The sequence below is a fragment of the Mobula birostris genome, chromosome 20, assembly GCF_030028105.1.
Source record: "Mobula birostris isolate sMobBir1 chromosome 20, sMobBir1.hap1, whole genome shotgun sequence".
Classification (NCBI taxonomy): Eukaryota; Metazoa; Chordata; class Chondrichthyes; order Myliobatiformes; family Myliobatidae; genus Mobula; species Mobula birostris.
In genome coordinates, this window is record NC_092389.1 from 9,014,272 (window position 1) to 9,035,809 (window position 21,538).

General features: G+C 43.3%; 1 protein-coding gene across 10 annotated transcripts in view; it reads right to left on the bottom strand.

Moving 5' to 3' along the window:
* The window catches only part of phldb1b (pleckstrin homology-like domain, family B, member 1b), a 406,573-nt gene that overhangs the window by 331,755 nt on the left and 53,280 nt on the right, over positions 1-21,538 (bottom strand). The window contains exon 1 of one of the 10 annotated variants that reach the window (XM_072283983.1): positions 16,430-16,949. The exons of the other annotated variants lie outside the window; for them this stretch is intronic. Within the exon in view, the coding sequence (XP_072140084.1) occupies positions 16,430-16,519 (90 nt within the window). The 5' untranslated portion in view covers positions 16,520-16,949. Of the gene's footprint in view, positions 1-16,429; positions 16,950-21,538 lie in introns of those variants that run through there. 10 annotated transcript variants of the gene reach the window in all.

A 21,538-nucleotide genomic window follows, 5' to 3' on the forward strand; every position in this document is an offset into this window, starting at 1 on the left:
CATTGCCACAGGCGGCTGTGGAGGCCAAGTCATGGAGTATATTTAAAGCAGAAGTTGAAAGGTTCCTGATTAGTCAGGGTATCAAAGGTTACAGCGACATGGATGACAGGAGAATGGGATTGAGAAGAATAATAAATCAGCCTTGATTGAATGGTGGAGCAGACTCAATGGGCTGAATGGCCTACTTTTGCTCCTATATCTTCTGGTCTTATACAATGAACAGGCATGGGAGATTTTTTTAAAACTATATGTTACAGTCTGCATAGCACTGTCTGGAAGGCAGTGAGCAAGTTTAATAATAACCTTTCAAAAGGGAACTGGACAAACATGCGGAAGGAAAATGTCTCCAGAGATATAGGATAAAGGCAGGGGAGTGGAACTAATCTGATCACAAGATGGCCATTCTGGCACTGCAGCACCCTCACAGTGTGCAACTATGGTGTGACGTTAAATTGTTTCTCCACTTCCTTTCTGTATGGGTACTATTACATTTGCTTCCATCACCCTTTCAGACAGATGCTTTCACATTGCAGAAACACAATTTCCTTTGCTTTATCTTTATATCAATTTTTTAAAAAACGGTTACTGAGTTGGTTACCACTGGAAACAATTTCTCTTCATTAACAATAATCTTAAATGTTTCCTGTAGTTACTTCTACCTATAGCTAACTTCTAACAAATATCTTGCCTTCTAATAATAATTATATTTAAAAAATTATCAAAAATACATAATAAAAGACCAACAAATTCCAGATAGTAAATGCAGAAAATGCCAAGAGAAGCCATGCCAGTAACAATCTAACACATTTATCAATGTATTAAATCAAGGCAACTGGACTTGCTGTGTTGTCTGGAAGACATTTCACCACTCATCCGAGAAGCTTCTTCAGTTCTAATCTGTTCTAATACCAGGGGTAGAGATGTTAGGACTACATTGTGCGTAGCTGATAGGTGGTGCCATACCCCACCCCCTCTGTTCAGGGATGAGTTTTCCAATTTAACAAAGATGGCTTCTTTAAAATAAAGAACTTCCTAACATCTGACATCTCTACCCCAGCATATCCACAACAGTTCACACTTCCATTCATCAAAGATAAGACTAATCATCCTCTCATTATCTCTACGACTCTTAATGATCCTCATATGATTGCTATATCTTTAAACAACTCACAGAGTTCATAAATTGGAAAACTATCCACTGTAGATTAGAATGGAAGAAGCTTTCTCGGATGAGTGGTGAAACATCTTCTAGACAACACAGGAAGTCTAGTTGCCTTGATTTACTACTGAATGATGTACAATGACCTGGCTGACTGAGAACCTTCATAGACAAATCCAACACATTACAGGATCCTGAGGCAATTTAACTCAAACTGATTACTAACACAGGCACAATCAAGTGGCAAACATCATTCATCAAAATCTTCTTTAAAAATACAAACTGATAACAGAAGATACGATACCTTACTATAAATACAAATCTGGTCCAGTTTTAGAGTCAAAGTCTCAAAAATTATATTATGACTGATCCATTATTACAGATAGAACAATCTATAATAACTGTCTGGATATTATATTATGGGATAAACAAGCAAGAACAACTTTCTGAATAGATATAGCCATTCCAAACACACACAACATACAGAAAGCAATAAATGAAAAACACCAGAAATATGCTGAATTAAAAGAGGAAACTGAAAGACTTCGGAATATGAACAGGGTATACATTGTCCCAATAGTAATGTCTACAACTGGTATCATCCCAAAGTCACTACACAATAGCATTAAACAATTAGGCCTACACGGCAATATTTATGTAAATCTTCAGAAAGCCAAAATACTAAACACCACTAGAATAGTCTGAAAATTCCTAGTAATTTAGAAATGAATGTGCTTGGCTATGCCCATACCTCATGTTTTACCGGATAGAGCTGAGAAAAAATTATTTTTAAAATAACAATAATAATAATAATACAGAAGACATTTCTGCCCATTAGGTCATTACCAGCACCAAGGGAGCAATCCCATTCTCCTTCACATTATTTCTCTGCATCCCTATAATTTACCTCCCTCACATATGCCCATCTACTCTCCATGGTTTCTTTTTGCCACTTACCAACACTAAGGGGTAATTTTCAATACCTGATTAACCAACCAGCATGTGCTTGGGATGCAAGGAGAAACTGGAATGCCAAGGGGAAACCAACAGGGATAGAGGTAGACCATGCAAATTCCACACAGACAGCATTCAAGGTCAGAATTAAACCTGTGTCCCTGGAGCTGAGAGCCACTTCCCTGCGCTGCCTGAGGTGATGAACATGAAACATCCAACCCTGCACATCAGAGGGAAATGGAAACATTGTAGAATGGGGTGTACGGATGCGGGAGAGGATTAGTGGGGGGGCTTTATGGGAACTGATATAAAAAAACGACTTAAGTATGCTTCAACTCATATTCGTTTTATCAGGTGGGGAAGGATGGCATATGGTTCATGTGGATTCTCCCCAGAGTTACATCAGTACTTTTCTGAGGAATTGGAGACAGTTCCAAAAGCTAAGGGTCTCTGGCTAATATCCTTCAACAAAGCCCGCCTTCCGTAGCGTTAACCTGATCATTCGCTGTATTACTGTCAGTGGAATCTATCTGCATACCAAGTAACACACAACAGCCAATATAATTCATCATATGTGCTGAGATTTGAAAATGCATTTGTAAAGTTATCATCAAACAGCCTGCATAACAGAGACAAAAGAGGTACAGATGTAGCCATCAGCCTCCATGGATGCTGCCTGACCCAGAGTTTTTTTGCTGACACAAAAGATTTTATTTAAATCTTTTAAAATTAAGTATCACTCAAATGTTCAGAGCTTGGGGAACTCTTATGTTAGTAATTAAGTTTGAGATCTAAATGGAATTTTTCTGGCATTCCCAAAATCTTGCTTCATGAATGATTTCTTTCAGACAGCAGACATGCGGTGCATAAAAAAGGGTCTGTTTATTTTAAGACAACTCTGACTGGTTGCCTGGAGAGCAGGCCACCTGATTCACTTGGCCACATACATAGCTCCCTGTGGTTGCAGGCCAGCCAGCCAACACGTTGTGACTTAAGGGGAAAACTGACCTTTCCGTCTATAAAATACACGTTATTTTTCCTTTGCGTTTACTCAGTGTTTCAAATGTAATCTGTGACAGCAATCTCTTGTCATTGAGGACGTTCCTGGAACCTTTGCAAACTAACTGCTTGAAGATAAAGATGTCATAAGCTGGAAAGGATACAGAAAAGATTCATGAGATTATTACTATGATTAGGGGCTTGACTTATAAGGAGAAGCTCAATAAACTGGGACTTCATTCTCTGGTGCATGGGATGTTGAGAGGGGACCTTACAGAGTTATATTAAATCATGGGGACGTACTGTATACTCAGTAAGTGGGCAGTCACAAATGTTTTCAAAGGCTAGGGGAGTCTAAAACTAGACGAAGTAGATTTAAGGGGAGGATAAAAATCTGAAAGGGAGCCAAGGGTTAACATTTTCCCACAGAGGGTGGTTGGGGGTTATGAAATGAAACACCAAGGAAGCTACAGAAGTGGGCACAATTACTATGTTTAAGAGCTATTTGGACAGGGACATGGATAGACTAGTTCGAGGGAGGTATGGCAGATGAGACTGGCTCAGTTTGGTCTGCATGGGTGAGTTAGCCGTGGGGCCTGTTCCCATGCTGTATGTTTCTGTGATTCTATGAAGTGTTTACTTACAAGCAATCGCAAAGAACCTTGACAGAAGCAAACGTCCTGAGCCACCAAACAAGTCCCTAAAGGGAGATTTATTTATTTATTTCATTTAAAGATACCCGGAGTGCAGAATCCACTAAACCATGGTGGAGGCAAGGCATACTTAATCTTGATTGATGGTTGAGAGAAGACAATGAGATACAGCACAGTTACAGGCCCTTCCGGCCCGACGAGCCCACTCCACCCATGACACCAATTAACCTACTAATTGGGCAAACACGAGGAAATCTGCAGATGCTGGAAATTCAAGCAACACACATCAAAGTCACTGGTGCACGCAGCAGGCCAGGCAGCATCTCTAGGAGGTGGTAAAATCAATGTTTCGGAGGGGGAGGGATGGAGCCAAGAGCTGGACAGGTGATTGGCAAAATGGATATGAGAGGATCATGGGACAGGGGGCCCAGGGACAAAGAAAAGGGGGAGGGGGGAAACCCAGAGGATGGGCAAGGGGTATAGTCAGAGGGACAGAGGGAGAAAAAGGATAGAGAGAGAAATAATGTGTGTATATAAATAAATAACGGATGGGGTACAAGGGGGAGGTGGGGCATTAGCGGAAGTTAGAGAAGTCGATGTTCATGCCATCAGGTTGGAGGCTACCCAGACGGAATATACGGTGTTGTTCCTCCAACCTACTAATTGGTACATCTTTGGACTGTGTGAGGAAACTGGAGCAGCCATGGAAAACCCACACATTCCACAGGGAGGACGTACAAGTTCCTTACAGACAGTGGCAGGAAATGAAGCTAAGTCACCGGTACTGTAATAGTGTTACGCTGTTACACTGCCGTGCTGCCCTTCAGAGATTGGATCTGTAGTAACACTCTTATTTCTTAGCCCTCTACGGATCCAAAGCTTAGTCATGAGTACATAAGCCAGTCTGCTGCATCAGCCCGGTGGTAAACGTGTGCTGAAGTGCCAGAAGTGTGTTAAACGAAGCAATCAATATGCAAGCAGCAAGGTCCCATAACAAGCATGTGGAGATGAACAGGTAAGTGTTCTAGTGAAGTTGGTTGAGGAATAATTATTGGCCAAGGCACTGGAATAAGGCTATTGCTCTTTTTCAAAGAGTGCTTTTGGACCTTTTATGTCTGCTCAGAAGGTTTAACACTTTATCCAAATGACAATGTTGCAACCCTTGATACCCTGGGGTGCCATTTTGTCTTCAAAACTCAGGTTGGATTTTGAACCCACACCTCAGTGAGATGTGGGTCCAATCAATCAGATGAAAAGCTGACTGAGTGTTGGCCGATGGAAATTAATCCTTACAAGTGCAAAATAATGTATTTTGAGAAGTTGAAAAGAGGCAGAGCATATATAGTAAATGGTATGGTGCTAAGGAGTGTTGACGAAGCGGTAGACCTCCGGGTTCAAGTCCATATTTCCCTGAAATTGGCAATGTAGATTGACAGAGTGGTTGAAAAGGCACGTGGCATGCTTTCCTTCATAGGTTAGGGCATAGAATATAACATTTGGAAGGATATATTATAACTCTACAAAAGACTAGGTAGGTTGCACTTGAAATATTGTCTGCATTTCTGGTTGCCACACCATAGGAAGGATGTAACAGCACTGGAGAGGACACAGAGGATGTCATCTGGATTGGAGGACTTTGGTTATGGGAGAAGATTGGATAGGCTGCTTTCCTTGGAACAAAGGGGATGAGAAGTATATAAGATTATGAGAAGCATAGTGTATATAATCAAGATCTTTTTCCTTAACAGAATCAGAAGCAGGTTTATTATCACTGCCTTATATGACATGGAAATGTATTGATTTATGGCAGCAGCACAGTGTAGACAACCACTTAAGTAACACTTAAGTAGGGTCTTTTAAGAGACTCTTGGATAGGTACATGGACCTTAGAAAAATAGAGGGCTATGGGTAACCCGAGGTAATTTCTAAAGTAAGTATATGTTTGGCACAGCATTGTGGGCTGAAGGGTCTGTGTTGTGCTGTAGGTTTTCTATGTTTCTATAACATACACTTAAACAGAAAAGGCTAGAAAGATATAGTCCTTACACAGGCAAATGGGATTAGTGTAGAGGGCAAAATGGTTAGCTTGGTCATTACTGGCTATTGGACCAGTTTCTGTGCTGTAGAGTTCCATAACTCACTAGATCAAGAGTGGTATCCAGTAAGCCACAGATAAAACCAAAACACAAAACCAAACCACACTAAAATCTTCAGAAATATGGAAGAAAAAGTATCTTTTGCTACTATGCTTGCTGTATCTTGTGCTGGCGGCAATTCAATAAAATCTATCTGTTGGATTGGAGTCCATGCTAAGTCAACAGAAGCAGGAGCCTCCTGCTTGCAAGTTCTAACTGTGTAAATTTAATGCAGGCTACTGGAAGTTTTCAGATGGAATGGACCAAGCACGGAAGAACGGCCTCCCAGAAATGATGTGGCTTTCATCCCAGATAGGAGAGCAGTATCAGTGTTTGGTTCAACTGGCCTTTCCCATAGGTTATGCTCCGCCCCAGCCCCCTGTTACTCGACATCATCTCATGCTTTTTCTATATTCATTATTTTTGCCTTCATGTTTATCTAGTGTTTTCTTAAATGAGTCTGCTGCTGTTCACCTCAGTTACTCCATGTGACAGCAATTCTGATGAGGTTTTATCAACATGAAACATTAGTCCTGTTCCTCTCTACAGTTGCTGGCTTACGTGGTGAGTATTTCCCTCATTTTCTGTTTTATTTCATATTATAAATCAGTCAAATGCAATATTATAATCAATCAATGGATACAGAAATTTCTCCTGAAGACCTGACTGACATCAGTGAATAAGTTTTTGTAATGAGACCTGGTTCAGTACAATCTCACAAGTAGAAAATTTTACTCTGCCTCAACACTGTCAAATCCTTAAACATTGTTCTAGACATCTGAAAACAGACCTGCAGGCAGCTTATCCTGAGAACATTCAGCTCCAAGATTCTAACTGTGTCTTCATGCAGCTTTGATGCTAAGTGCATATCTGTGCTGTATGTGACTGAGAGGAATTCAGTTGTCAACCAGCTGCCTGAAGTGACCTGTGGTTCACTCTCAAATCCCTGGAACCCTGGTAATCTTCATAAAGTACTTGACAGTCTAAATTAAATCCTGAAGTCCCCTCTCATTCTTCTTCCTTCCATTGAAAAGAGCTCCACCCTGCTCAGTATTCTGAACAGCACCAACTACTCAACTGAAGAACGACACATCTCAGAATAGTACTTTTGATTATTTTTATACCTGGGAACACAAAACAAGATGAAGACCAAGACTTCTGCCTGTGCTTTTGATTTCATGCTGATTGCTTGTCTAAACTGGTCACAAATGCTACCCACTTGAGATGTAGTATCTTATTATTTCATTATTTCTACATATATGCAATGCATTGAAAGGTTTAAGTATGCAATGTGTCTAGAATTCTATGGCATCAGAGGGCATTCAGCCCATAGTACATATACTGGCTTTCTGAATGATTACTTTGTGGTACCCTGTTCTATTGTATTTAATGATTTTGTGGTAGGAATTAATTCTATTCCCTCTAGTTTTCCTAGAGCTCTGAAAAGCTTTCCAAGGATTCCACCATCTTGTGCCACACTTTCCAAGGATTTATTTAGATCCCTTTCATAAGTTGCTAAATCTGGTTCCACTTGTCGATCAAATTCAGAAAAACTCAATGCATAAAAGGAAGTTTTCCCATCTCCCCTTTTCTTGATTAGTCGTGGAGTCATAACAGGCCCTTTGGCCCAACTCATCCATGCTGACCAAGCTGCCTTTGGAGATGGTCCTATTTGCCTGCATTTGGCTCAGATTCCTCTAAACCTTTCCTATCCATGAACCTGTCCAAATGTTGTAACCGTAACTGCCTCTGCCACTTCCTTGTTCCATATACCCAGTAGCATAGAAGGCACAGTAGCATAACGGTTAATGTAATGCTTTACAGATTCAGCTATAAAATTGGGGTTCAATTGCTGCAGCTCTCTGTAAGGAGTGGGTTTCCTTGGGGTGTTCTGCTTCATTCCAAAGACGTACAGGTTAGTAAATTGTGGGCATGCTAGTTGGCGCCAGAGGCATGGTGACACTTGCTCTCAGCACGTCCTTGGACTGCATTGGTCATTGACGTAAGCAACACACACTTCACTGTATGTTTTGATGTACATGTGACAAATAAAGCTAATCGTTTAAAAAAGTACCCACCACCTTCTGTGTGAAAATCTTTCTCCTCACCTTAAGCCTATGCCTCTTTGTTTTAAGCTCCCCTACCCTGGTAAAATAACTGTGACCATTCACTTTATTTATGGCCCTCATAATTTTACAAATCTCATCAAGGTCATTATAAGGTAACTTTAAGTTTGTGTCTTTTGGTTATCAGCCCTCCCATTCATTGAAAGCCCCCATCAGCTCTATTATGCTGTAAGATGCCCAAAGCACAAAGTGAAATTACTCATGTATACCTCAAAGAACTTTCTCCAGAGATTGTGAGAATTATAACCAGGAAAATTTATTTCACTGCCCTTTCAAACACCTTCACTAACTTTGTCTGGCATTCCCTATTTCCCCACTGATTTCATCACTGAAAAACAGGTGATGGGCATACATTTACATAGCACCTTTTACAACCTTGTTCTAAGGAATTTACCAAGGAATTTAAGCAACACACACAAAATGCTGAAGGAACTCAGTAGGCCAGGCAACATCTATGGAAAAGAGTAAGTCAACCTTTTGGGCCGAGACCCTTCATCAGGACTCCTGGCCTGCTGAGTTCCTCCAGCATTTTGTGCGCGTGTGTGTGTGTGTGTTTGTTGCTCTGGATTGCCAGCATCTGCAGAATCTCTCCTGTTTATGAATGGATAACTTGTCTTTGGAGTTGTTGGCTGAGGAATGATTTGCAGGTTGTGACAGAGGCTAGACAAATACCCCTTGAAGGAAGAGAAAGTGCCAAGGCAGAGAGGCTTAGGGGTCAGGTGTTGGGGTGGGGTTTGTTTCAGGACTGTGGGATGCTGCTCAAACATCCACACACAAGGCTGCTTTGAGGGAAGATCAAGTGCCCTTTAGCACAATCCTCACTTCACAGAAATGGCCAGATTGCTGCTGGTGCTTTCTGAAGGCTGCGATACATGCTTTTTTATTGGAATTTCTGCCAAAGACTGAGGGCTATTCATAGGCCGTCACCATTCAAAATTCATTCAATTTCTCAAGATTACTGGAATTCAAGGCATGTCAGCCATGGATGTAGAACTGATCCCCAACCGCTCAAGTGCTCCATTCTTTTCTGGCACATAGCACAAATATTTATGCTAAACAGCAGCTGGATAAACTCTCCTTGTTACTTTGAGTAACAAAGAGAACTAGGGGTTTGATTTCTGTGGAGAAGCAGAAGAAAGGAGGCAAAAGAGCATTTAAAATTTTTGATACCCATGTTTTGTCATGAAAACTGCAGAGGACCAGAAGTCCAAGTCATAGTGGGATCTTGATCGTCTTTACACACGTGGCACATCTGGGTCTAATTCTCTCTAGAGATCTCTTCCAGGACAACAAGGAACATGCATCTGTTTTTATTCACCAAAGGCGTTAACAGAGATGTCATGTTCAAGAAGTTTGATTGATGAATGATTCTTTCAGTGATGCAGCAGTTAGTGCTATTGATGCATAGTTACAGTGACCCAGGTTTGAATCTGAGCTCATCTGTCTACTGTGAAGAGTTTGTGTCTTCATCCTTCTGTCGTGTGAGTTTCCTCAAGATGCTCCAACTTCCTCCCACGTCGCAAGTGCTTTATGATAGATAGTTGGCCACAGTAACTTGTCCCTGGTGTAGGTGGGTGGGAAGAGTTGATGGGTGTGTGTGAGAAATGAGTGGGTGAATGGGATTGATTGCACTAAGCTGGCATAGACTCAATGGGTTGAACAGCCTCTTATGACATGAAGAAATTTTGTAAGGTACTTTCTCAGTGGAAACTTATTCTGAACAACTTGACTGGAATGTTCACACAAGAAACTGAACATACTGTAGTCTGCAGCAAAAAAACTAACTAGTGGAGGAACTTCAGGGTAGTTCCTACCGCCCCACCAGCCTCCGCGCCCAGCGCATAATTCTCTGTAACTTCCATCATCTCCAACAGGATCCCACCACCACACACATCTTTCCCTACCCCCTTCTTTCTGCGTTCTGCAGGGATCACTCTCTATGCGACTCCCTTATTCATTCGTCCCCCCCATCCCTCCCCACTGATCTCCCTCCTGGCACTTATCTTTGCAAGCGGAACAAGTGCTTCACCTGCTCCTACACCTCCTCCCTCACTACCATTCAGTCCTTCCAGGTCATCTACCGTATCCAGTGCTCCCGGAGTGGCCTCCTGCATATTGGTGAGACCCGACACAGATTGGGAGACCACTTCGCCAAGCACCTACACTCCACCCGCCAGTAAAACCGGGATATCCCGATAGCCACCCACTTCAATTCTACTTCCCATTCACGTTTCAACATGTCACTCCATGGCCTCCTCTGCTACTGCAGTGAGGCCAAACTCAGGTTGGAGGAGCAACACCTTATATTCCATCTGGGTAGCCTCCAACCTGATGGCTTAAACATCGATATCTCGAACTTCTGGTAGTTTCGCCCCCTCCTTTCACTATTCCTATTCCCATTTCCCTCTCTCACCTTATCTCCTTACCTGCCCATCACCTCCCTCTGATGCTCCTCCCTCTTTTCTTTTCTCCACGGCCTTCTGTCCTCTCCCAGCAGATTCCTCCTTCTCCAGCCCTGTATCTTTTTCACCAATCAACTTCCCAGCTCTTTACTTCACACCTCCCTATCCCGGTTTCACCGATCACCTACGACCTTGCACTTCTTCTTCCCCTTCCCCCCCCCCACCTTCTTACTCTGACTTCTCCTCTTTCTTTCCAGTCCAGATGAAGGGTCTCAGCCTGAAACGTTGACTGTGTGCTCCCCTCCATAGATGCTTCCTGGCCTGCTGAGTTCCTCCAGCATTTTGTGTGTTGTTAGTGGAGGAACTTAGCAGGTCAAACAGCGTCTGTGGGAGCAAAAGTCAAGACTCTGTAGCGAGTCTGCTATGCTTCCTATGTTACAATAGTAATGCCCATAAGACCATAAGGAATAGAAGCATTTGGCGATTTGGCCTATCAAGTCTGCTCCGCCATTCCATCATAGCTGATTTATTATACCTCTCATCCCTGTTCTCCTGCCTTCTCCCCATAACCTTTGACACCCTGTCTAATCAAGAGCCTACCAAACTCCACTTTAAATATACCCAATGACTTGGCCTTGCCTCTCAAACTCCACTCACAACTCTGCGACAATGGCAAAGACTGCAAACAATCACAGACTTCAAGAGGAACAGCAGCAGTGCAGCCAAGATTGCCGCCTCGCTCCTGGGCGAGCTAAATGTTTTTTTTACGCTCAATTCGAGGTTGACAGGACTGAACCTGAGGAGAGCCGCCAATGCCACCTGCCCCTTAGTCATCTCCGAGGCTGAAGGTCCGTAGAACATTCCAAAGCAGCGGGGCCGGACAGCATCCCAGAGCAGGTCCTCAAAGTGTGTGTGGAACAGCTGGCTGGTGTGTTTACGGATATTTTTAATCTCTCCCTCTCCCAGTGTGTAGTACCCTCCTGCTTCAAATCGTCCATCATTGTCCCTGCACCTAAAAAAACCCAGGAAGGATGTCTGAACGACTGGCGCCCTGTCACACTCACCTCAATAATAAGCAAATGCTTTGAGAGGCTGGTTAAAGACTACAACTGCAGCATGCTACCACCCACACTGGACCCCCTACAGTTCGGCTACCGACGGAACCAGTCTACTGATTTTGCCATAGCCACAGAACTACACACCATCCTCACTCACCTGGAGAAGAGGGATGCATACGTTAGAATGCTGTTCCTGGACTACAGTTCAGCATTCAACACCATAGTTCCTTCCAACCTGACAGGAAGCTCAGAGACCTTGGCCTGCACCCCGCCTTGTGCAGCTGGATCCTGGACTTCCTACTGGATCGCTGACAGGTGGTAAGAGTGGGCTCTCTCACCTCTGCCCCTCTGACCCTCAACATAAGTACCCCCCAGGGTTGTGTCCTGAGTCTCCTTCTCTGCTCCCTTTACACCCACGACTCTACTGCCACATACTGCTCCAATCTGCTGATCAAATTCACAGATGACACAACTTTGATCGACCTTACTTCTAGCGGTAATGAGACCGCCCTCAGAGGAGAGGTTGACACCCTGACACAGTGGAGCCAGGATAAGAGCCTCTCCCTCAATGTCCAAAAAGCAAAAGAGCTGATTGTGGATTACAGGAGGAATGGAGACAGGCTCGGCCCGATCAACATCAATGGGTCTGCAACTGAGAGGATGAGCAATTTCAAGTTCCTCGGTAAACATATCACTGATGATCTCACCTGGACTGTACACACCGGCTTTGTGGCAAAAAAAGCACAACAGCTTCTCTTCCACCTCAGGCCACTGAAAAAATTCTGCATGGGGCCCCAACTCCTCAAGACCTTCTGCAGAGACACCATTGAGAGCATCCTGACTGACTGTATCACCACCTGGTACAGGAACTGCACCAACCCTGATCGCTGGGCACTGCAGAGAGTGGTACGGACAGCCAACGCATCTGTGGATGTGAACTTCCCACCATTGAGGACATTTATAGCAGCAGGTGCAGAAAGACGGCCTGGAAGATCATTGAGGACACCAGTCACCCCAACCATAAACTGTTTCAGCTGCTTCCATCTGGCAAACGTTACCACAGCATTAAAGCCAAGACCAACAGGCTATGGGACAGCTCCTTTCTACAAGCCACTAGACTATTAAATACACATGTCTGTACATTGCGACAGAGTCATAACGCAAAGATTTTTACTCCCTTGCATTGTGGGATAAGGTTTAAATAAATTCTAATTCTAAATTCTAACCCTATAGGTCCCCATCGAGAGAGGTAGAAACTGGTAAGGCCAGCCAAGAGGGCTTTGGTGAAGCTGTATAGGCCAATCCCCCGTACAGTGGATACAATGGATGACAGAAACATGGATGAACTCCAACCAGACCATCGACTTTGGAGGATGGTGATGGGAGGTCATCAATGGCCTATGCTCCACTGGGAGCTAAGTGCCCAAATAAGCAATGACAACCTCCACAGCCATCTGTGGCAATTATTCACCACCTTCTGACTAAAGAACTTCCTCTTCATCTCTGTTCAAAGGTTCAAAGGTTAATATTATTGTCAAAGTATGCATGTATAATACAACTCTGATATTTGTCTTCAAATATCAGATTTGTTTTCTAAAGGGACTTCCTTTCACTCTGAGGTTGTGTCCTCTGCTTTTAGAATCCCCCCAATTGGAGGCATACTCTCCACGTCCACTGAATCAAGGCCTTTCAATATTTTATAGGTTTCATTCAGATCCCCCTTCATTGTTGGAGAAGTTTTTTTGCCTGTAAAGTACTTGTGAGTGATGTTAGCTCATGAAAGATGTTTCATAAGTCTGCCTTCTTGCTCCTTACAGACAAATAACTCAAAGATGTGCTTCAGCTGATGTTTGCAATATCCACAAAATGAAAAGTCTTGAAATAATTGTCTGAAACTCTTTTACATTGAGGCCTCCTCTGCGAATTACTGCAGCCTTGTGAATCAATTACAATCTATTTCTAAGGTAACAACAACAACAATTTGAGCAGTGTTGTAAATAATGATAAATGGTGCTCTGACATAGTTAAACACCCCAGTGCAAACCCTTGACCACAGAAAAGTCACAATGTGGCCAGCAAATGTACAAATGAACAAAAACTTGTGAATAGTGAGAGGAGGGAAGCAGACCAGCAGAACATTGCAATTGTCACATTTGGATGGCTCTTCAGGAGGTCGTCATTTGTCAACTAAACACCTTTACAGAAAAAGCAACACACATCAAAGTTACTGGTGAACACAGCAGGCCAGGCAGCATCTCTAGGAAGAGGTACAGTCGACGTTTTGGGCCGAGACCCTTCGTCAGGACTAACTGAAGGAAGAGCTAGTAAGAGATTTGAAAGTGGGAGGGGGAGGGGGAGATCCGAAATGATGGGAGAAGACGGGAGGGGGAGGGATGGAGCCAAGAGCTGGACAGGTGATTGGCAAAAGGGATATGAGAGGATCGTGGGACAGGAGGCCCAGGGAGAAAGAAAAGGGGGAGGGGGGAAATGTAGAGGATGGGCAAGGGGTATTATGAGAGGGACAGAGGGAGAAAAAGGAGAGAGAGAAAAAAGAATGTGTGTATATAAATAAATAAATAATGGACGGGGTACAAGGGAGAGGTGGGGCATTAGCGGAAGTTTGAGAAGTCAATATTCATGCCATCAGGTTGGAGGCTACTCAGACGGAATATAAGGTGTTGTTCCTCCAACCTGAGTGTGGCTTCATCTTTACAGTAGAGGAGGCCGTGGATATACATATCAGAATGGGAATGGGACATGGAATTAAAATGTGTGGCCACTGGGAGATCCTGCTTTCTCTGGCGGACAGAGCGTAGGTGTTCAGCAAAACGATCTCCCAGTCTGCGTCGGGTCTCGCCAATATATAGAAGGCCGCATCGGGAGCACCGGACGCAGTATATCACCCCAGCCGACTCACAGGTGAAGTGTCGCCTCACTTGGAAGGACTGTCTGGGGCCCTGAATGGTGGTGAGGGAGGAAGTGTAAGGGCATGTATAGCATTTGTTCCGCTTACAAGGATAAGTGCCAGGAGGGAGATTGGTGAGGAGGGATGGGGGGGACGAATGGACAAGGGAGTGCGTGGGAAGCGATCCCTGCGGAAAGTGGAGGGGGGGGGGTAGGGAAAGATGTGCTTAGTGGTGGGATCCCGTTGGAGGTGGCGGAAGTTACGGAGAATTATAAGTTGGACCCGGAGGGTGGTGGGGTGGTAGGTGGGGACAAGGGGAACCCTATTCCTAGTAGGGTGGCGGGAGGATGGAGTGAGAGCAGATGTGCGTGAAATGGGGGAGATGCGTTTGACAGCAGAGTTGATGGTAGAGGAAGGGAAGCCCCTTTCTTTAAAAAAGGAGGACATCTCCTTCGTCCTGGAATGAAAAGCCTCATCCTGAGAGCAGATGCGGCGTAGACGGAGGAATTGCGAGAAGGGGATGGCATTTTTGCAAGAGACAGGGTGAGAAGAGGAATAGTCCAGATAGCTGTGAGAGTCAGTAGGCTTGTAGACATCAGTGGATAAGCTGTCTCCAGAGATAGAGACAGAAAGATCTAGAAAGGGGAGGGAGGTGTCAGAAATGGACCAGGTAAACTTAAGGGCAGGATGAAAGTTGGAGGCAAAGTTAATGAAGTCAACGAGCTCAGCATGCGTTGAGGAAGCAGCGCCAATGCAGTCATCGATGTAGCGAAGGAAAAGTGGGGGACAGATACCAGTATAGGCTTGGAACATGGATTGTTCCACAAAGCCAACAAAAAGGCAGGCATAGCTAGGACCCATACGGGTGCCCATGGCTGCACCTTTAGTTTGGAGGAAGTGGGAGGAGCCAAAGGAGAAATTATTAAGAGTAAGGACTTTACAGAATGCTACTGGGTAACTTTCCCAATGTCCCATCACACTGCTCTTCTGCGCTGCACATTTAAAATATTTCTCATGAATACCAACTATCCCAAGCCAGAGAACAATAGACACAAGAACTTAACGGCCCATCACTCCAGTGCTGGCTCCTTGATATAGATGTTTAATTAACACCTCTCTGCATGCCCCCTTGGCTGAACAGAGGAGCACTTTTAGTAATAGACTAAGATAACTACGAGGGGTGATTGATAAGTTCATGGCCTAAGGTAGACGGGGTCAATTTTAGAAAACCTAGCACATTTATTTTTCAACATAGTCCCCTCATACACGTACACACTCAGTCCAGCGGTCGTGGAGCATACGGATCCTTTCTTTGTAGACAGCAGGGGTCCACAGCAGGGGTGATTGATAAGTTTGTGGCCTAAGGTAGAAGGAGATGAGTTATACAGCTCTTGTTACATGCACGTGCAGTTCAACTCTTTAAGTGAAAATGCAGAATGAAAATGCAGAAAGTTTGAAGTTAATAACTCATCTCCTTCTACTTTAGGCCACAAACTTATCAATCAGCCCTGCTGTGGACCACTTTCTGGAGGTCCAAGATGCCGACTTCTACAAAGAAGGGATCCGTATGCTCCAAGACCAGTGGACTAAGTGTGTAAATATAGGAAAAATATATCGTTAGGTTTTCTAAAATTGACTCCTTCTACCTTAGGCCACGAACTTATCAATCACCCTTCGTATGCTGCTCCAAGGAGCGCTATATGAGGTCATCTTACCCTCAGCCATTAGGCTCTATAATGAGTCAACCTATAGCCGGGGATGTGATGACCCCATACTGTTAGACTTTTTGTGGTAACTTATTTTTTATTCTTTCTTACTGCTAACATTTGTTTATCTGCACACTTGTAATGCTACTATGACACTGTAATTTCCTTTGGGATCAATAAAGTATCCATCTATCTAATCCCTCTCCATTCTCTTTTCTATGGCTGCTAACTCATTCCCCTTCACTCCCCATCTAATTCTCAACAATATACAACAAGAAATTCCTTTCTAAATAATCCTTCAAAGCATTTCTAACACATTGTTTGTCACTTACCCTGGTAATAACTTGCACATTTGTATTAGGCAGTAAGGCGGTGGTTAGCTTCAGAGAGCAGGTTGCTCGAGTCAGTTTTCTATACTCCATCTCATGCTTCCACTGGGCTTAGCAGAGGCCAGGCAGGTACCTGGCAATCTCTGATGACCTGAAAGATTCTTTTCCCCTCAGTGATGCCAAGGTAACTAAATGCCGGTGAGAATTGCATACCTCAGCCACCCCTTCAGAGCCACATAAAGATAGAAGGGGATACAAAAGTTGAATTCACAGATGTGTAGAAGCTGCTGTCCAAATATAAGAGTCGGGGTAACCAAAGAGTGGATCATGAAGTCTGGAACTGAGCTAGAATTTCACTGCGCAGTCTGTTCATGTAACATTTCAGACTAATACTGACATTTCTCATTTCCAGAACTGGGTCTCCATTGTAGTAGTTTGTTTCTTATGTTAACATCATAAGAGCGTTTCAAATGAAAATTCTGCTAGAGCTCAGGAGTGAAGCATTCTCTGTCTCTATTCCCTCCCTCTCTCCACCCTCTGCAGTTTTAAAAATAATTTTCAGCGGAAGGAGACAGGAACAGGACACTGTGGGTGGAGAAAGAGTTGGAAAGAAACTTGCCTGCTGGTAAAGCATTCCCTTAACTCCTTCTAGCCCATTTCAAGTCAAATTTCTCTCCAATGGCTAGTCCAAAATAAGCGTGTACTTTATCATCCACTCCTCAAGCCTTCCTCGTCCTTCATCTCAACAATTATTTTATTCTCCAAGTTCGTAAACTCACTATTGTTGCTCCTTGGAGCTGTTGATGGAGCAGGAAGGTGGCACTAATGCTTTATTTATCCCCCTCCTGGTTAACTTCCCAGCTTGTACAGGCTCATCCAAAACCCCAAGTCCTGTCCGCTTCTTCCAGCCCTCAAGCTCTATGAGTTCCCTGCTCTCCTCCAGTTCTTGTGTGTCTTCAGTTTTAACAGCTCTACCACTATCCGGCTCTTTTTATCACCAAATGTCTCCAAGCCTCTCTCTCCACAGATGGGTCCTTTTCCTACTTCCAAATGTTGTCAAATTTTGAATGACAAAGTTCCCATATTACTACATTACCAATAGGAATCTATGTTGTAACTTGTCATAGTTTAAACATCAAATACCTGTCTTCATTTTAATAAAGTCCATACTGGTGAATATTAAACCCCCTTAGAGAAAGGGGATTTAATTGTATACTCACAAAAATAATTGTACAATATTTTTGCATGACATTAGCAATCCTTCTTAAGTTTCTTTGAACAATTGCAATTGCATTTTAATTAAATGTAAATTCAAGTAATATAAATTCAACACTTTCAGAGAAGAAGATCCTCACCATAAAAGAGCTTGGTGCCATTCATCAAAAAGCCATAGAACTTATTACAGAATTTTTGTACAAATTTGTATGCAATTCTTCCTCACTGAGAGATCCTGAAGTCAATCTTATTGAGATATGAGTACCAAATTGACACCTTACTAGTTTGCACTATTTGGTACAAAATGATGAGTGTACCAAAGGGATGAAGGAAATGTAGAACACATCGTCAACGTTGTTTGTTTTACATTTGAATCCATATTTGCAACCTCAAAATAACTGTATTTGTTGGTCAAAGTCATTTTGCAAAATCAAAGATAATTGTGACTTTCTTTGTGCAACTTTCAAACCAACATTTCTTGATACCTTCTGTGAAGTGGTGTTAGTCAATTCCATATTATCGCACCATGGCCGTGGACTTATTCATTTGTTAAATCAATTGAGAATTAATTTGACTTCATAAGAGATCATGTTGGACACTTGTCAAAGAATGATGGGCAGATGGTAATCCAATCCTGAAGTTCATCTCCAGGGCAGAACATCCAAGGAGGTGATCTGGTTCTCTAATTGGACTATGGCTGTGCAAAACCACCTTTTGAATACTTTTGTCAATATGTACATAGAATTATTCAATAACTCTTGTATCTCTTTTGATTTATTATCCAATGTAAACAACTGTTTCTTTAATGTATTGTCATTTTATTAATAGAAAATAAAAAAAGAAAATGCTGAAAACTCTCAGCAAGTCAGGTAGCATCTGTGGAAAGAGAAGGACCAAACCTAAAACAGTAAATGTTGCTCTTTCCACAGATGCTGCCTGACCCATTGAGTGCTTCCTGCATTTCTTGTTTCGATTTCAGATTTACAAAATCTGCAGCTCTTTAATTGTCATTTTTAAAATACTTGAGTAAGTACCAGTAACTTCCAACTTAATGCTAGAGGGACAATAGATAGCCATTCACCCCCGAAAGTTTTCTGCCATTAAGCTGAATGCAGATAGAATATTATCTCAATGACATTTTGCTCTAATCCTTTGAAGTTCACTCACCAGGATCTATTGTTCCTGGATGTTAGAACTTCAGCTCCTCAGAGAGTAGGAGTTTCAGATTACTTTTACATCTTAGACCATAACACTATAAAATATAGGAGCAGAATTAGGCCATTTGGCCCATCAAATCTGCTGCACCATTTCATCATGACTGTTCAATTTTTCCTGTCAGCCCCAATCTCCTGCCTTCTCCCTGTATCCCTTCATGCCTGACCAATCAAGAATCTATCAACCTCTGCCTTAAATATACATAAAGACTTGGCCTCCACAGCTGCCTGTGGCAAAGAATTCCACAGATTCACCTCTCTCGGGCTAAAGAAATTCCTCCTCATCTCCGTTACATATACACGTTCCTCTATGTTGAGGCAGTGTCCTCTGGTGTTAGACTCCCCCACCATAGGAAACATCCTCTCCACATCCACTCCAGTGAGGCTTTTCACCATTCGCTAGGTTTCATTTGGGTCACCCCTCGTTCTTCTGAATTCCAGTGTGTGTGCAATTCCTGTGTGAAAAAGTGTTTCTTATTTTGACCACAGAAAACAACAATTTTAAAGTGATGTTCCCTTGTTCTGGACTTTCTGCCCAATCTCATCAGCTATTCAAAATCAGAATAGTTCTAGAATAAAAAGGAAGGAAGCTGTCTGCACTGGATAAAACTGAAATGAAAGATTTCCTTCACTTTAGAATGGATATCTTGGCCTTGGAGGGAGCCCAGCTAACCTGGTTTGCTGCCCGGCTTAAAGTTAAACACATGTAACAATCACTCGCCTCAACTCTGAACTGATTCTATGTCTGACAGGCTCACTTTCAAGGACTCTTTAGAACTCATGGTGTCAGTATTATTTTTTACTTGTGTAATTTGTCTTCCTTTGCACATTGGCTCTTTGTGTATAGTTTTATGTAAATTCAATTGTATTCCTTTATTTTCCTGTAAATGCCTTCAAGGAAATGAATGTCAAGATAGTATATGGTAACATATACATACTCTGATAATACATTTTACTTTGAACATGGAACAATTACGTAAACAAGAGACCCAAAGCATCAGGGGTGATTTGATTGAAGATAAAATATTAAAATGAAATTAATAGTGTAAATTGGGAGAATTCATTTTCATTGGTCAGGACATTTCTGAGCAGGAAGCATGGTGTATGTTCCAAAAACCTATCCCATAACTGAAACCTGGGAGTGCACAACAGAGTTAGTGCATAGTCCAAGGAGAACGTTGATGGGGAGATTAAAGTCCAGGTGCCAAGGTGCCCAATGCCTCCCCCTCCTCCCCCCTGCAGTTCAATGTGTGGATGAACAACACAGGTTACCAGTGTCTAATCCCCTCCTTGCCCTGCACCTACCATCCACACCTCCACCTACTAACTGTTATTGTCCTAACTTCACCTCCCACCAACTCCCCAGTCATCATGGACTCACCTTCACTACTGAGCAGCTGAGAAGGGCTCTGGGAAACTCAGACACGGCAAAGCATTGGGACCCAATGGTGTGAACCCCAAGGTCCTGAAGGAGTGTGCTGAGTAGCTGTGCAGGGTTCTCCAGTGCATTTCCAATCTGAGTCTCAGCCTGGAAAGGGACCCGACTGTGTGGAAAACGTCATGTGTGGTCCCAGTACCCAAGAAGAGCCACCTGAAAGTCTTGAATAACTACTGTCCAGTGGCCCCGATCTCACACATCATGAAGACCCTAGAGAGGCTGGTATGCCTCACCTCTGACCCCTGGTCAGATCAGCACTCAATCCTCTACAGTTTGCCTACCAGGAGTACATTAGAGACAATGACGCTGTCATCTACCTGCTGAACAGAGCCTAGTCCCATTTGGATAAGCAGGGCAACGCTGTGAGATCATGTTTTTTTGATTTCTCAAGCGTCTTCAATACCCTACAGCCCTCATTGCTGGGGGAGAAGCTCTGTTCAATGCAGACTGGCACTTCCATTGTATCCTGGATAATGGACTACCTGACTAGCAGACCACGGTTTGTGCGGCTTCAGAGTTGTGTGTCAGACGTGGCCATAAGCAGCACTGGGGCCCCACAGGGGACTCTATTAGCTCCCTTCCTGTTTACCTTTTATACCTCGGACTTCAGATCCAACACTGGGTCATATCATCTGCAGAAATTCTCTGATGACTCAGCAATAGTTGGGTGTATAAAGGGAGGACAGGAGGATGAACACAGGGGGAGGACTTTGTCAAATGGTGCAAGCTGAATCATCTGAAGCTCAACATCAGTAAGACAAAGGAGATGGTGATGGACTTTAGGAAGACTAATCCTGCACTGCTCCCTGTTAATATTAATAGTGAGGACGTGGATGTAGTGAGGACCTACAAGTACCTGGATGAGCACCTGGATGACAGTGGAGCACCAACACAGAGACTGTGTACAAGAAGGACCAGAGTCGCCTCTACTTCCTGAGGAGACTGGGGTCCTTTGGAGTCTGCAGGCCTCTCCTTCACATGTTCTACCAGTCTGTTGTCACCAGTACAATCTTCCGTGCGGTGGTGTGCTGGGGCAATGGCATCAACGCGGGTGATGCCAACAGGCTCAATAAACTGATTAGAAAGGCTGGCTCTGTTATAGGAGTCAAACTGGACACACTGGAGGCTGTGGTAGAACAAAGGACCCTCTGGAAAATCCTGGCAATCCTGGACAATGTTTCTCACCCTATGCATGCCACCTTGGCTGAACAGAGGAACACTTTTACTAATAGACTAAGGCCACTG